General features: G+C 46.5%; 1 protein-coding gene across 2 annotated transcripts in view; it reads right to left on the bottom strand.

Annotated features, from left to right (window-relative positions):
- Positions 1-141: 141 nt before the first annotated feature.
- acin1b (apoptotic chromatin condensation inducer 1b) overlaps positions 142-14,918 on the bottom strand; it is a 28,567-nt gene continuing 13,790 nt past the window's right edge. The window contains exons 8-17 of one of the 2 annotated variants that reach the window (XM_080791967.1): positions 10,383-10,428; positions 9,088-9,257; positions 7,875-8,033; positions 7,570-7,750; positions 6,837-6,985; positions 6,522-6,629; positions 5,505-5,612; positions 4,002-4,380; positions 3,442-3,539; positions 142-2,086 (exon numbers count right to left, since the gene is read on the bottom strand). In XM_080791967.1, coding sequence (XP_080648093.1) covers positions 1,652-2,086; positions 3,442-3,539; positions 4,002-4,380; positions 5,505-5,612; positions 6,522-6,629; positions 6,837-6,985; positions 7,570-7,750; positions 7,875-8,033; positions 9,088-9,257; positions 10,383-10,428 — 1,833 coding nt within the window. In that variant the 3' untranslated portion in view covers positions 142-1,651. The remainder of the gene's footprint in view (positions 2,087-3,441; positions 3,540-4,001; positions 4,381-5,504; positions 5,613-6,521; positions 6,630-6,836; positions 6,986-7,569; positions 7,751-7,874; positions 8,034-9,087; positions 9,258-10,382; positions 10,429-14,918) is intronic. The other variant, XM_080791968.1, reaches the window with a different exon arrangement.

The following is a 14,918-nucleotide window of genomic DNA, read 5'->3' as shown; positions in this document are numbered from 1 at the left end:
TTCATTGGTGGGCCAGTCATAATGGTCCCGCGGGCCTGATGTGGCCCGCGGGCCTGAGGTTGAGTATCACTGCATTACTTCATGAGCTGCTCTGTCGTACACCACAATCTCATGAGCCAAGAAAGGCAAAGCAGATGCATCTGATCATTCAAGTTTAAATTTATTTTTATGCTTTACATCCAGCAAATTACAGGAGAATAAAAGTAAAATAAAAAAGAAACGTCAACTTAAATCAAACTTTGCACTAATAAAAATGTAACAATATTTTTTTTTTCTTTTAAAGGATAAACTCTTTGAATTTTCCCCCAGACCTCAAAGGAGAGCAAGGTCAGGGTAGGCATTTCTGAAAAGGGAATCAGTGCAGGGAAGACTTGCTTCCTGTCATTCTACAGATCCATATGTCCATGGTGCAGAATGTCATCCCCTCCCCAAAACATGAACCCACTATAGACAGACAATATGTCCACTTCTATAATCAACACACACACAACACTATGTCCTTCATTATCGACAAGACTTTGTCTTAACAGTGTTCTGACTGTAGCAGTTTTAGTGGAGGGACTTCAATTCACACACACACATGCTTAACCCATTCTGACCCGAGATCAGATTCATACGAGGTTTCCACTGGACACACACTGGTCTGATTAACCCATTTCTGACCTGAGATCAGATTCTAAAAATGTCAGTCGTTCTTCGATTTTTCAAAAATAGCTAAAGCATAACATGATGCCAACACCAAAATGGGTTCCCGTTCAGAATGGGTTAATGTGCTTCGAACACAACCGTCCATGGAGAAAAAAAAAGAAAAGAAAAATTAACTAAAATAATGTACAAAAATCTGGAGAAAACAAAACCTTCACATCATTCTACAACAAGAGGTCTGTCAAAATTGGTAGGACACACACACACACACACAACTTAGCATTGAAAAAATAAGTCTACTAAACATTGATTGTGGAAAACATTTTTGAGGGGTCAGATTCTATTTTGAGAAGAGGATTATTACAGGGCACCAAAAGGAGGAAGGAACTGTGCGCCCGCAGAACTAAAATAAAGAGGCGGGGCCCCTCCAAAACCTCAGCGAGGCCAAGACTAAAGGGAGCCAGCGTAACCAACGCCCTCCATACATCTGTTCTGCTGGACTGGGGGCAACTCAGCAGTACTACAGTACTACATATCATAGAGATAATGGAGGACACACTGCCCATCATCGTACTGGACTCTTTGCATTCAAAATACCTCTTACTAGTATCAAGTAAACCCATTATTGGACCTAGTAAAAGGAACTACAGTATATTAAATCAGTGCCCCTTGGAAGACAAGGTTTGAAGCTAGCTAGGGGAGCTAGACTAACCTTAAATGTTTCTTAAAAAATAATAATTAAAAACCCTCAGATCAAAACTACAAGCTGTGGTAAATGTATGTTGAGTGTCGGGACAGGTGTTAACGATTAACAGTTAACGGTGTTGTGATGAAAGGAAATCCAAGCGCAGAGGGGAGAGACGAGTGGAACGGTCAACCGAAACACAGCGAGAGCAACGACACGACCCATCCATCCAGCTGCTATGTGCTGTCCCCCCCTCCAACCCATCCCTAAATCTGTTATCTCCCTCCCACAGCACCCCTCTGTCCCATCGTTGGGGGCTCGTCAGCGACGTCTGTCTCTGGCGTTGGTGCTACGGCTACGGGATCGCCGCTGCCCACTGCCGGCGGTGGCGGCGGCGGTGGTGGTGGTGGTGGTCCTCTGGTCCGATGGTCCTCTGGCTCTGTATCCTTCCTTCCGCTTGTTGTCTCCTCCCTCCCGGTCTCGGCCTCTCGGCTCCCTCTCCCTCTCCTTCTCTCTGTCCCTGTCACCTCCCCGGCCGGCGGCGACACTGGCGCTCGCTGAGGGTGCGGCGGCGGCTCCTCCTCCTCCTCCTCCTCCTCCTTCGCGCGGCTCCTCCTTCACCCGGACCTTGAGACGCTCTTTCTTTTCCTCTTCGCGCTTCTTGTCCGCCTCCTCGCCGCGCTTCTTGTCCGCCTCCTCGCGCCGCCGCTCTCGCTCCTTCTGCCGCTCCACGCGGTCTAGGACCCTCTGTGCCGACTTGGAAGAGAGAGAGAGAGAACAAATATAAGAAAAGCAGCATCTTAGTTACTCTTGTAGCTGTGTGTGTGTGTGTGTGTGTGTGTGTGTGTGTGTGTGTGTGTGTGTGTGTTAAATTAAGAGACACGAGTGAGTGTGTATGAGGTATGGCTGACACATATTTGGATTTCAAAATTAATTTCAAACCATAGTTTCAAAAAGTAGAGTCATCTTGGAAATGGAGAAAACAGAGGACTGTAGTTGTACTCGGTACTCAATGAGTCAAGCAAAGGTTAACGAGTCAAATCGCATTGCCAGAAACATCACCAATCCTGAACCCGTTACGGAGAGTAATTTGGATAAACCTTTGGTTTCTGGACCGCACAGGGGAACAGCAAGTAATATGCAAACTGCCAGAGTGACCAAAACCGGTTGATAAACCTGGTGAGACAATTGTAGTCAGCGACTAGCGACTTTTTAGCGTCCCTAGCGACTTTTAACGAAAATATGTAGCCAGCCCAGAAAAAAAAAATTTCGACACTGAGGCACTCTCTGTGCTGTGGTCTGAACCCGTAAAATCCGCCGCTCGTTTAAACACATTGAAATAAAATAAAAAAACATACCTCAATTCAACTAACGTTTAAAACGCCATGTTGTTCCGATCCATACAGGAATTAGAAGGTTAATACTTTATGCATTTGAGTGTGTATTTTATTTTTACTAGCAGACTAAAGTGAGCTGCCAGTGCTTCCTCCTTTCTTGCTCTGTCACACAGAGCAAGAAAGGAGGAAGCACTGTGGCAGTCTGTGCACATAACCGAGCCGAGGAAGCCACTGAGCCAGACGTGCCGACCACTTTTAGTTTTGCCAACTTAGAAGGATTTGAGGCTGAGAAGGAAAATTAAGAAAAATGAGGGTTTTTATCTCTGGCGCCTGTCAACACGATTTGTCCCCAATTCACCAGAAAAAGTAGCTAGATTTCTCGCCAGAAGCTTTTCACTAATTCAGTCGTGTAAGGGTAGCTTTGTGTGTAGCCTCGGAAACCCAGACGTTTTTATTTCCAGGGAGGAAAATTCAATTCGGCATACAGTAGCGCAAACGTCGCTCACTCTCTGCTGATTTCTGATCGTCTGCACCTTTGTTAAATTGACACACACACGCACACACACACACACACACACACACACACACACACACACACACACACACACACACACACACACACACACACACACACTCTCTCCTCTCTCTCTCTCTCTGTGTGTCGCTCTAATTAATTAGTCTCATGTCCAGCAGCTGCGCACAGTTTCTCCCAGCTGCCTATGCCATAGAAAGCATAGGTGAGTTCCAGGCTACTTTGTGTGTGAGTTGACTAACCTGCTCCTCGGTGAGGGGAAGCCAGTATATGCACGGAGCTGCTTTGGTCTTCAGGAACAAGTCGTCTAGCAGTTTGGCGGGAGGCTCGTCTGCTTTCTCTGAAACATTAATCGGGGGATAATAATATTATATAAAATGAGTAAATACATAAAATCTAAACTATTAGGTAATGCCAGAGAACATCACAACTAGCACAATAGAGAGGCAACCTCCTTAAGACGTCGTTGCTAGACACTGATTATTGTTCATAGGGGTGATTTATACCACCACTGACTCACTGCAAATTACAGTCTCACCCCTCTACAGAAACAGTGACCTCACAGGACGAACCACCCGTCTCACCCTCTACAGAAACAGTGAGTCGAACCCCCGTCTCACCCCTCTACAGAAACAGTGACCTTACAGGACGAACCCCCGTCTCACCCCTCTACAGAAACAGTGACCTTACAGGACGAACCCCCGTCTCACCCCTCTACAGAAACAGTGACCTTACAGGACGAACCCCCGTCTCACCCCTCTACAGAAACAGTGACCTTACAGGACGAACCCCCCCGTCTCACCCTTTTTGTCCGTCTTTCTCTCCTTGCTCTTCGCTCGCTCCCTCCTCTTCCTCTCTCGGTCTCTGGAGCGAGAGCGCCGCTGCCCGTCCTCCTCGCCGGGCCTCCCGAACTCGCGGATCTTGTCGCGGTCCCACTCGCGCTCGCCGCGGGTCCTCTCGCGCCTCTGCATCTCCCGCTCCCGCTCGGCCCACTGGTCGCGCACGTTCGCGAACATCGCCCCGGGCCCCTCGCGGTCGCCCCGGTTCTCGCGGTCCCGGTCGCGCTCCGGCATCATCAGCGGGGGGAGTCGTGGGAGGAGGGGGCCTCCTCCGCCCAGCTGGACCCCGCGTGGGTCCTCCTCCGCTCGGTTTGGCTTCAGGAGACCCTTGTGGAAGTCCAGCTGCAAGGACATGGAAACAAGAGGCAAGAGTAAAGATTTGTAGTTTTCTCAACCACACATGTTCCATTTTTGGAGCGGTGCCTCTGCTCCATTACGCAGCTCTGTGTGTGTGTGTGTGTGTCTGTCTGTCCCTTAAACTGTCCGAAATCCTCACGTGCACGAGCTTAATTTGACTTAGATATTCAAATAAACGATCGCATAGCATCCCGGACAGACGACTGTGTAACACAGTGCAGAAAGCTAGCGGATGTTGATGTTCCGTTGACATCGCCAGATTCGCTCTAGTCTAGTTACCGCCATCATCAGGACTGGGTCTCTAATATTATAGGATTGCCGTGTGAAAATGAGATAGTGTGTATATCACGGATCTTTCTATTGCCATTAAAATTATGAATTAAAAATATGAATAGAGCTGGTAGAAGGCACTGAAAAGCTGCTATTGGGGTGGCAGTCCTATGTATGTATGTATGCATGACCACGGACAGCTGCAAATAGCCCTTCGCTAAGCCCGACCCACTCCGCGATGGCAAGCTGTCCTTCTCATCCATTGAGATGCATGTTAAATGACAGGATTTCTCCATGTAAATAATCGGTCATTTCAGTAACAAGAGCTTCAAAACGTATTCTAAATGTAGTCAACAAGGCCTGCAGTAGGCTATGCACTGGCTATGAACTAGAAATACGAGGAAATGTTAGAGGGAGAAACGGTATCCAACTAAGTCAACTTTAACAACCAACAGACTATACGGTAAGACTACAGTGATTAGTATTATTGCCATCACCTGGGTGTGTCAGTCGTGTAATTTAAGCCGTGTATGTGTTCAACAATGAAGCCATGCAAAATAACATTGACATCTATGAGCCTGAGGTGTCGAAAGTTTGCCATCCTTAACAACGGTTGCCAAATTGATTGACATTGGACAATCACTTTTGGGGTGGGGTTTAGCGAAGGGCTAATTGGGTCATGATAAATTGAAAACTACAGTATTAGTAAAGGAAGACTTGGAGACAGACAATAATAATAATAAGTAAACACCTAAATAAAGGAGAGTGAAACCGGTTCTGTAACAAAAAATAAAAACATAAAAACATCCTAAGGTTAATGTTCTGACATGGTGGGATACCTCATCCTGGTGACAGAAGTCCACGTGGAGGACTTTGGGATTGCTCTGTGGCCATTTCACCCCGTGGAGGGCTGTCCTGGTGGCTACGGCCTCTTCTGATGTGGTATACTAAAGGACAAAATTGAAATGAAGAAGATGCCAGCACTCATTATATGTCCTTTTAACATGACTTTATTTACCTCCGAGACTGAAAACGTACGCGCTTCGGCCTGTCTGGCCTTCCTCAGCGTTTGTGACAAGGTAACAGGAAGTGTGGTATTTATGCATGAGTAAGAGATACAATCAAGAGTAATTGAACACAGGTGTCAACCATTGTCATCTTACACAGTATCAATAAGAAGTCTCTATTTATGGTACCAAGACAGGATAAATATCTATAATATATATAATATCTATACTAAGGACAAAGAAATCAGAAAATATATTATTGCCATGAAACACAACTAACAACAGGGGAAACGGGAAGATCTTTCACTATATATATCCAATAGATATGTCTGAAAATATATATATTTTTTAAATAAAATAATAAAAGAAAAGTGGAAAACATGCCACTCTCCATCAGGCATTAGAACCAAATACTGAATCATATACTGAATTCATGTCGATAGTAGGTCAATATGTGAGTTATTAGTAAGGAATGTATGTTGCAATTACAATGCAAACGATGAGGTGGCAGCCTTAAGGCGTGGCCACCTAATGAGTGCAATTTGCTATGTACTTTGCTAAAGCTGCGATACAGTCAGATATGTCTGCATATCCCTCCTCCAAGGTGACAGTGCTCAACTGTACACTTCAGGGATCTCAAATGCCTACCAGTATACTACCTTGCAATTTGTTTCACATTATAGACTCTCCGCTTTGTTCCCACACAAGAACGTTGATAACGAAACCCATTTACAATTACAACCAGTGGGAATGCCTCAGTAGCACAGATAGCACCGACGCTGAAGGTCGCTCCCACTTTTAGAAAACGTTTGCATTTTGCGAACACCACGAGGGGAGTGCGTTACTCACCGTGACATAGCAGTGGGATTTGATCTTGTCGATCCAGAAGCCCTCCTCCACCATGCTGCCGGTCCGGTTCAGCAGCTCCTTAAGCTGGCCCAGGGTGAAAGGTCGTACCTATAGGGAAGGGCATCAAAGGGATATACCGTGGGATCACTTAGGGTCAAAGGGCTTTCTGGGTCAGCGCGAATGGGGGCGTGGTGACGGAAAGGTGGCGATAAGGGCGGAGCAAGACGTGAGACGTCTTGTTCATACACTAATGCCGACAGAACCGAAGGGAATGTTGTGCACAACAAACAACAACACGAAGGAAAACAGACTGACCAGGTTGGTGATGTGGACGATGTTGGAGACTTCGGAGCGCGGCGGCGAGGGCTGCCTGGCCGCCGTACGCACGGGGTCGTCGATGGTGACGGACACGCCGGATTTCTGTTGACTGATGGAGCGACGCACCAAGCTGTCGCTGGGGGTGACTGTGTGATGGAAGGGAACGGAGGACAAGATGGGGCGGTGAGAGAGAGAGAATCATTATTCTACAACAGGTCGTTTCGAGGAAGCAAATCCGATTGGTTGAAACGGCTTCTAGCCGTGGGTTAAACCAGCACCGTTCACCACCTAATCAAAACAAAGAATTCAGCTGCTCTGTTTTCCCAGAGCGCTGGGAAACTCGGTGGCTAGGCTAGCTAGTTTCATGGGACATTTGTGGTCGTAGTGACTACATCTGTCATTAATGTAGTCACCCTTAGTTTTAAGGGTAACTGTTGTAGAATTGCAATATTACACTTGAGGGTGTGGTTTAACGTGATTATTGCCACTTCAGTGGCAATAATCACGACTTTCGACTTCGTGGCTTTCCTTACCGCATCCCTGTCGTGGCAATAATCACGTTAACCCACACCCTCTCGTGCAATATTGCTTAATTGCGTGGCTTACCAATCCTCTCACCATGACGCCTCACATGTCGCTGTTTGACGACACGAGAGCTGAATAAAAACAACAAACGTGGCAGTATACACACACACATACATACACAACTGGCAACTGATTTTCTATTCACCTTTCTTTGCCTCGGCTTCGTGTTTGACAGGAGACTGGGCGTCCCTGGGTTCCTCACACTGACTGTTCTTCCTCTTGTCTTTGGAGGTCCTGCGCTGTTTCTCTCTCTCCGGCTTCACCACCACCTCTTCATCCTCCTCCTCGTTCCTCTGTCCGTTCTCCTGGTTGTCAATGGACACCACCTAGGAGACCAACGAACGGCAGGGACTGGTTATTCGGAAAAAGAGCAAAAAGCAAACCCTCTTCTGCCCCCCAAAAACAACAATGCGTTTTCACAGTAGCCAGTGCTTGACCTCCCATGCTGACCTGTGTGACGGTGCGTCTAATCTTCAGGCCTTTGTCCTGGTCGGTCCTGCTGTTGTTGTTGTCGGGGCCTTGACTGTCCTCGTCCCCGGAGAGCTGCAGCTCCTCTGGGTGCAACTCCACCACCGCCTCCTGGCTCACCTTGATGTCCGGGATCAAAGACTGGACAGGAGTGAGCGAAGAGGGGAGGTGGAAGAAAGAGAATCATGGGAGGGTGGTGAAAACCAGAGAGGGGGGGGGGGGGAAGGAAAGGGTGCAACATAAAGTTAGCTCATCTAGTATCTACTACGACCAAAAAGGTTGAGATCCGCTGCCTTAAGAGCGGCACGTTAGTTTAGAAAGAAACGCCATGAAACGCCATCAAATCAACTGATCAAATAATTCCCGAGTGCGGCACGGCTGCAGCTCACCGCTCCGAGAGATGGGTCAAATGCGGAGAACACATTTCACTGCGGTAACGTGCGAGACAAATCGTACGACTTTGATCACGTTACCATTTTTGTTGGCGTGTAGCCCGTATGAATTTAACAACATGAACCTATTCTGACATAAGGCGAATATTCGGCGGAAATAGCCGACCTACAAGCTCACAACACATCGCATTGTGCAGGTTTAAATAGCTCAGGGAACTGGTTCAGAGCGAGAATGACTTTTTCCTTCCATTTATTAAAACGGAGCAGGAATTGTGGAGAGAGGTGACCGCAAATGGAGAAGTGTCAATCAGTCATATGTTTCACCGGCACTTCACCGTGTCATTGGAGCGAGCGCTAAAATGTGTTAGGACATCAGTTTGTAGCTTCATGACACTGCTTCCATTGGACATTATTTGTAGCTCGTTTCATTGTCGCCCACTAGTGTGAACGGAGTCAGTGGTGATGTAGCCTCGGAAACCGAGACGTTTTTATTTCCAGAGAGAGAAAAAAAGTCTGGGTCTGAGTCTACTTCAATTCGGCATAGATTAGCGCAAACATTTCTCACTCTCTGCTGATTTCTGATCGTCTGCATAATTTGTTAAATTGACACACACACACACACACACACACACACACACACGTACACACACACACACACTCTCTCTCTATCGCTCTAAGTAATTAGTCTCATGTCGCGCAGCTGCGCATAGTTTGGCTATGCCATAAAATGCATAGGTGAGTTCCAGGCTAGTGGTGTGATGCTGATGGATCTGCTCTATGCCAGTAAATCGTGTGTCAGTTACCTTCAGTGAGTCTGTGGTGATGGTGATGGACGGCTTCTTGACCGTCACCGCTGTGCTGGAGCCCCATCTCCTCTTCCTCCCTGCGGCGCCTGCCGTGTCGCAATCCCCCCCCGGTCCTCCTCCTCCTCCTGCACCTCCTTCTGTGCTGACTGGAGACGTCTTACTGCCTGCTGAGAGACATCAGGGAGCCGGGTCACTCACCACCACCAGTCAAGAAAGATTGAAAACTGAACAAATGACACTTGAAAGCAGTGTTGTTTTTGGCAGCAAATTTCAATTCTAGTTTAGTCATAGTCTTTGGACTGAAACTTCATAATCAGCTATTTTCAGCATGCAACCAAGTGTAAAATTACTTTTACTGGATCTCTAGTCCCTTCCTAACATTTTAGTCTAGTTTTTATTTGTCAACGAAATTGTCAGTATATTTAGTCTTAGTTTTAGTCATCGTAGCTTAGTTTTAATTTAGTTTCCATTTGTTTTTGTCAGTGAAAATAGGTAGTCGACGAACCTTTTTCGTCTTAGTTTTAGTCGACGAAAACAGCACTGACTTGAAGGAGCTTGATTTTTGATTTGATTTTTTTACATGACAGCTATGACCAAACTCTCAGGGAAGGTCATGCGGTCTGTACATGCTATAAGCAGTCCTCCTAGTAGCACCCATTATTCTTTTCATTTTCTCACAATTTAGTCATTATGCCAATTCTCCATTACCCATTACCCTTTGTACTGTAGTCCCTTGTCAATGCTGACCCCTGCTGGCTGGAAACCATATGTCTCCAACGATCCACAATGTCACCATACTAGCCAATTCTTTCCCCCCTGACAGTAGAGTTCGCTGGGAGGCATGCAAAGAAAACATGCTACTTCTCTCGACTCCGCACCCCGGCGCTGAACAGGCGCCCCTGATCAACCTAAACCTGCAGGAGATTGGTGGTGCAGTGATAAGAGACCGCCTGCCCAGCTTCCCTCCCACAAACACGTAAGCGTATTTGTCGAGTGCCCCCCGGTCAAAGCCAAATGCACTGTGGAAGATTAAAGTGTCGTCTCTGTCTCTAGCACTGCACCATGCCCATTATAGCGCATTCAATTGAGCTCTCTGTGAACTCTTGTGTTACTGTGTCATTGATTGTTTTCTCCTGACTGGAAAGCACCTTGGATCAACTGTTGTTTTTAAGCATGCTATACAAATAAAGGTGACTTGACTTCTCACTCTCTGACTATAAGGTGCAATGTGTGACATTCAGGAATGTGTGTGTGTGTGTGTGTGCGCGCGCGTGTGTGTCTAGTTTACTCACAGGGCAAGGAGATCTTGCGAGCTGCAAAAGCCTTAGGAGTGGTACTCTGCAAAAAGAGAGACGAGAGGACATACAGAAACCCCAGGGGTGTGGGGTGAGATGAGATTGAGACCACACTCGGAACAACTAAACAGAGATAGGAGGAGATAGAGAAAGAGTGGGGAGGAGGAGGGGTGGACGATAAAACAAAAAAAATAAAAAGAGATCTGGAGGCTCCAATTTAACCACATTAATAAATGGAAGGGAGTGTGGTGCTTGATCGTCGAGACGGGAGACTCGCACACGCAGGTCCTTCTCCACCTCTGCTCTGCTCAAAGATACTGCTACACTGATAATGTACAGAATAGTGTGTGTGTGTGTGTGTGTGTGTGTGGGTGGGGGGGGGTGGGGGGGTAGACTAGCCCCTGGTCTTGGTTTGTGCAGTCTTGTGGCGGGAGGTGCTGGTGTGCATTCTGACCCGAGATCAGATTCTAAAAATGTCTTCTACGTCCTGACAGTCTTCTGAAAAAGCTATGGTTCTATGTCAGTCGTTCTTCAATTAAAAAAAAAATAGTAGACCTACAAGCTCGTAGCGCGCCACTCGGTGGCGTGCTATGAGCTTGTAGATCTGCTATTTTTCAATAGCTAAAGCATAACACAATGCTAACACCAAAAGGGGTGACACACTGGATTTAGCAGTGTACCGTCACAACCATGCAGAATCACTGAAATCATGTGAAGCTGCTATACTGTCAGTGAAGACAAACACTTGCCATGACGAACAAAATCTAATATAATGACTATTTTTAAAGGTAAATTAAATTAGAAATCGAATTTGTGCGATGGACCACTACCAAGTGAATGCTGTCAGTGTTAACCAAAGATCTGTAGAGCAGAGGTGGAGGGGCCGTTATGTTGGGAGACCCCGTCACTCGTGACCAAAAGACACCTCAGATGTTCTATCGCTACTGCAGTTGAAATTCACTGGGAGTTCTTGACATTATATCAACAGTGCTATTTTTTGCCTGAGGCTAAAAGATGACTAAAGTCACCTGATACAAGGTTGTTTATTACAACTGCAGTATGGGTGCCAGTAAAAGTAAAAGTTGGACTAAGTTAACACAAAAGTAAGAAATAATTTAGTCCTCAGTTATAGCCAAAATGTCTGGACAAACAAAAAAATACTTTTTTTTAACAGTTACACCTACGAAATGATTTACATCTCAAATAGAGGAAAGAAAATGACAGGTCATTTCCTGGTACCATTGACACCTGATTCCTTACTGGCTTGGCTATGGCCCAACCGCACGGCAGTGTGCACTGTATCTAGGCAACAAGGATCCAATCAGAGAAGGCAGAGGAGTGAGGGCAGGGCTTGATTTGAGTGTGCCGATTTGCCGGTGGGTAGACAGGAACTGATCATAGATTTGGATTTTTTTCTTGATGGGGCCAGGGGAGGACTTTTCTTGATTGATTTGCTGACCAGGGGTGACATATCACAGTCTCTTTAGGCAAAGCCAAACCAGTTGAATTTGTCTTGCGATGAATTCTGATGGAGAGGGGGTTAGTGTTCATGAGGGTAAAGGGGTGAAGTCTTAAAACAAAACAAAATATATAATGTCTCTGATCCCAGTCCAGGAAAATGTTCAATCTTGGCCGTGACGGTTATGAGTCGTCTGTGATGTTACCCGCTAAATGTTTATGATGGAACTTTCCAATGTTCATTTGAGAATGTCACAACGTTGGCAGTTCATTCGTCAGTGTGTGGCGAGACTTTCTCCACACGTCTTTGTCTTCCGCATTAATGTCCTGCAGCGAAAACGTCTGGCTGAAATTGTTAAAAAAATAATCCAGACAGTTCGTATTTATTGAACCAATTTTACACTCCCTTGTCATGACAAAATATGGGTTTGGTGGGTGCTCCTTTTGCAGAGTATGAGGAAAGCTCTCACTGTAGCCATGGGATGTGGCGGGGAGTGTCCAGCTCCAGAGTGGAAAATGGAAATTATAATCCACTCTGAAACATCCAGTGATACAGACTAGCACTTTATTAACGGTGTGGTGGGGGGGGAAGAGATTGTGCATTCTTGTTGAATGAATCGGTAGGTGTCGAGATAATGTTCCAGGGTACAAATCAGCTGACTAATACAAGTCTCTTTTGAGTGTTAAAATCCACTCCATTACTGCTCACTCAGCTCAGAACAGAATTTTTTTTTAGAATTGGCTTTTGCAACAAAAAAAAGGGGGGGGGGGGGGGAAGACAGTCTTCCATTGGAGCCCATTCAGCCGTGAAAAACAAATAGTGTCCATCCATACTAATGTTCTGGGTGAAAGTAGCCTATATTTGGGCTTAGTCGAAGAAGACGTTCACGGTCCTGGGCAGAGTGCCATAATCCTTCCCACGTGCAGGGGGCAGTCTAGGATTAAAAGGCACACAAGTACAGCAGGAACCGCCTCTGTCCTTCGGTTATTTCCCCCCCAGGGAGCTTTACAAGATGGGGGTAACAACCAGCTCCCTCCAGTGTCTCTCTCTCTCTCTTTGAAGCTCTGGAGTTGTTATCATTTCTCCAGAAGACTCGTATGTTTCTCCAGAGGGCAAAAAAAAAACTGCAGGATTCCGGTCTGGGAGCTCGTTAGCTAGAACGAGCTCGACTCCTGTGTGTGGCTGGGGTTGAACTGTCGCAGACAGCAGTAAGCAGCTCTCTCACTCTCCGTCTCTCTCTCTCTCTCTCTGGAGACCAGGAACTCATCCAGCAGATGGGGAGCAGGGCGGTCGGTTACTGGCAGACGCACCCACCCCCCCCGTCCCACCAACCAAAACCACCATGTAGTGCGACAACACAACATTGTACAGTCCAGTCCAGTTCTGCGAGTGGGGCTTCCACGCCCATGGGGGGGGGGCTGGTTACTGTGGCAACAACCGAGCTGCTGCAGTTACCATGGCTGCGTGCGGATGCTGTCGGCAGTGGTGTGTGGTGTGATGGCAAGCTGCAGTTCGTGCTGGCTCAGCGTGTCACCAGGAGGACTACAGGGGGGCGGGGGAGGGGGGGCGGCCTCGGCAGGCTCAGGCTGGTTGGGTTTACTCAGTGCCATGTTGGCTGTAGAACTCTGGGCCTAAGATCAGGTACCACCAAGGCGCTTGGGCATAGCGGGGCAGGAGGAAGAGGAGGAGGAGGAGTGGAGGTGGTGTTGGCAGTAGCAGTAGTACTCATCGGGTACCATTAGGGACAATGGAAGAGGCATGGGCACCTTCATAACAAAGCAATCAATGGGGGGTTTAACACTTTCTGACCTGAGATCAGATTCATACGAGGTTTCCACTGGACACACACTGGTCTGATTAACCCATTCTGACCTGAGATCAGATTTAAAAAAAATGTCAGTCGTTCTTCGATTTTTCAAAAAATGGCTAAAGCATAACATGATGCGAACACCAAAATGTGTTCCCGTTCAGAATGGGTTAAACAGCAGTCACACCATAAATAAGAGAGCGATCATGATGGCGATGCACAAATGGACAGAGATAAAGTGAAGGACAAAGCGGGGTTGGGGAGACAGCAAGAGAGAGAAAGGGAGCACGAGAGACAGAGAGAGAGGGGGACTGAGCCAGGGAGTAAAGAAAGAAGAATGAACACGGTGAAAAGAAGGAGGAGAAACGAGCCCTGATGCATCTCTCTACACGCATACTGTTAAGTGGCCATTACTCATGCAGGGCCGAAAGACACAAGACCAGACACACAATTTTGCAGTGACATTATTTGGATGCACGCTTGCCTTTAGGACGGCATCAATAGTCTAGAATAGTCGCGACTGGAATAACATCAATAACCGAAAAATGTACGTCCGATAAGCTGGTATATAATGTGATTTGGAGGATCCTGTGATGTTGCTTTTAAATTGAATTAAGACTCGTTTGGCTCAATTCAAAAGTAATGACACATTAAATCATTACGGAGCTTGCGGCAATGTCATCTCTGCTGTATTAGTGAAGCCATGAATACAAATCAGTTTAGGCGAAGATATTCCAATGCTCGCTGTGCGTACGTACGGGTTCAATTAATTGCCGTCAACCCAATTGACTCATTGAGGACATTCAAGATTTGTAATCTGATCTAAACCAAGGTTAAGTATCTTTGTGATAACTTGAAATATATTTGAGCCTAATCTTAAGATTCTCGCGCACGCACACACACACACACACACACACACACACACACACACGTTCTAAGCAAGCTGCTTGAGACACCAGACAAATAAGATGTGCACCAGACAGTTATCAGTGTTAGTCACATGATAGGTTAGTTCACTCTTTGCCCACAGGACCCCAATCCGTCTCAACCCCTTTCTACTCGGAACTAACCATGTTCAAATGGAATAGCATGATTAGCCTTTTTCAATGTAAAAATAAAATTTTCACTTCTGTCTAACATTATTAGAAGTGTGCCACGAATCTGTACAAAGTGCCAGATGCAGCAGTTCGAGGTTGTGTTGGTATTGGAACAGTTCTCTCTGCATCATGCTGCTTTAACTATGGACGGTTTTTATGTGCAGGTTAGC

This window comes from Protomyctophum bolini (assembly GCF_963924005.1).
Source record: "Protomyctophum bolini genome assembly, chromosome: 20".
NCBI lineage: Eukaryota > Metazoa > Chordata > Actinopteri > Myctophiformes > Myctophidae > Protomyctophum > Protomyctophum bolini.
This window is presented reverse-complemented; position numbering and strand designations above follow the sequence as displayed.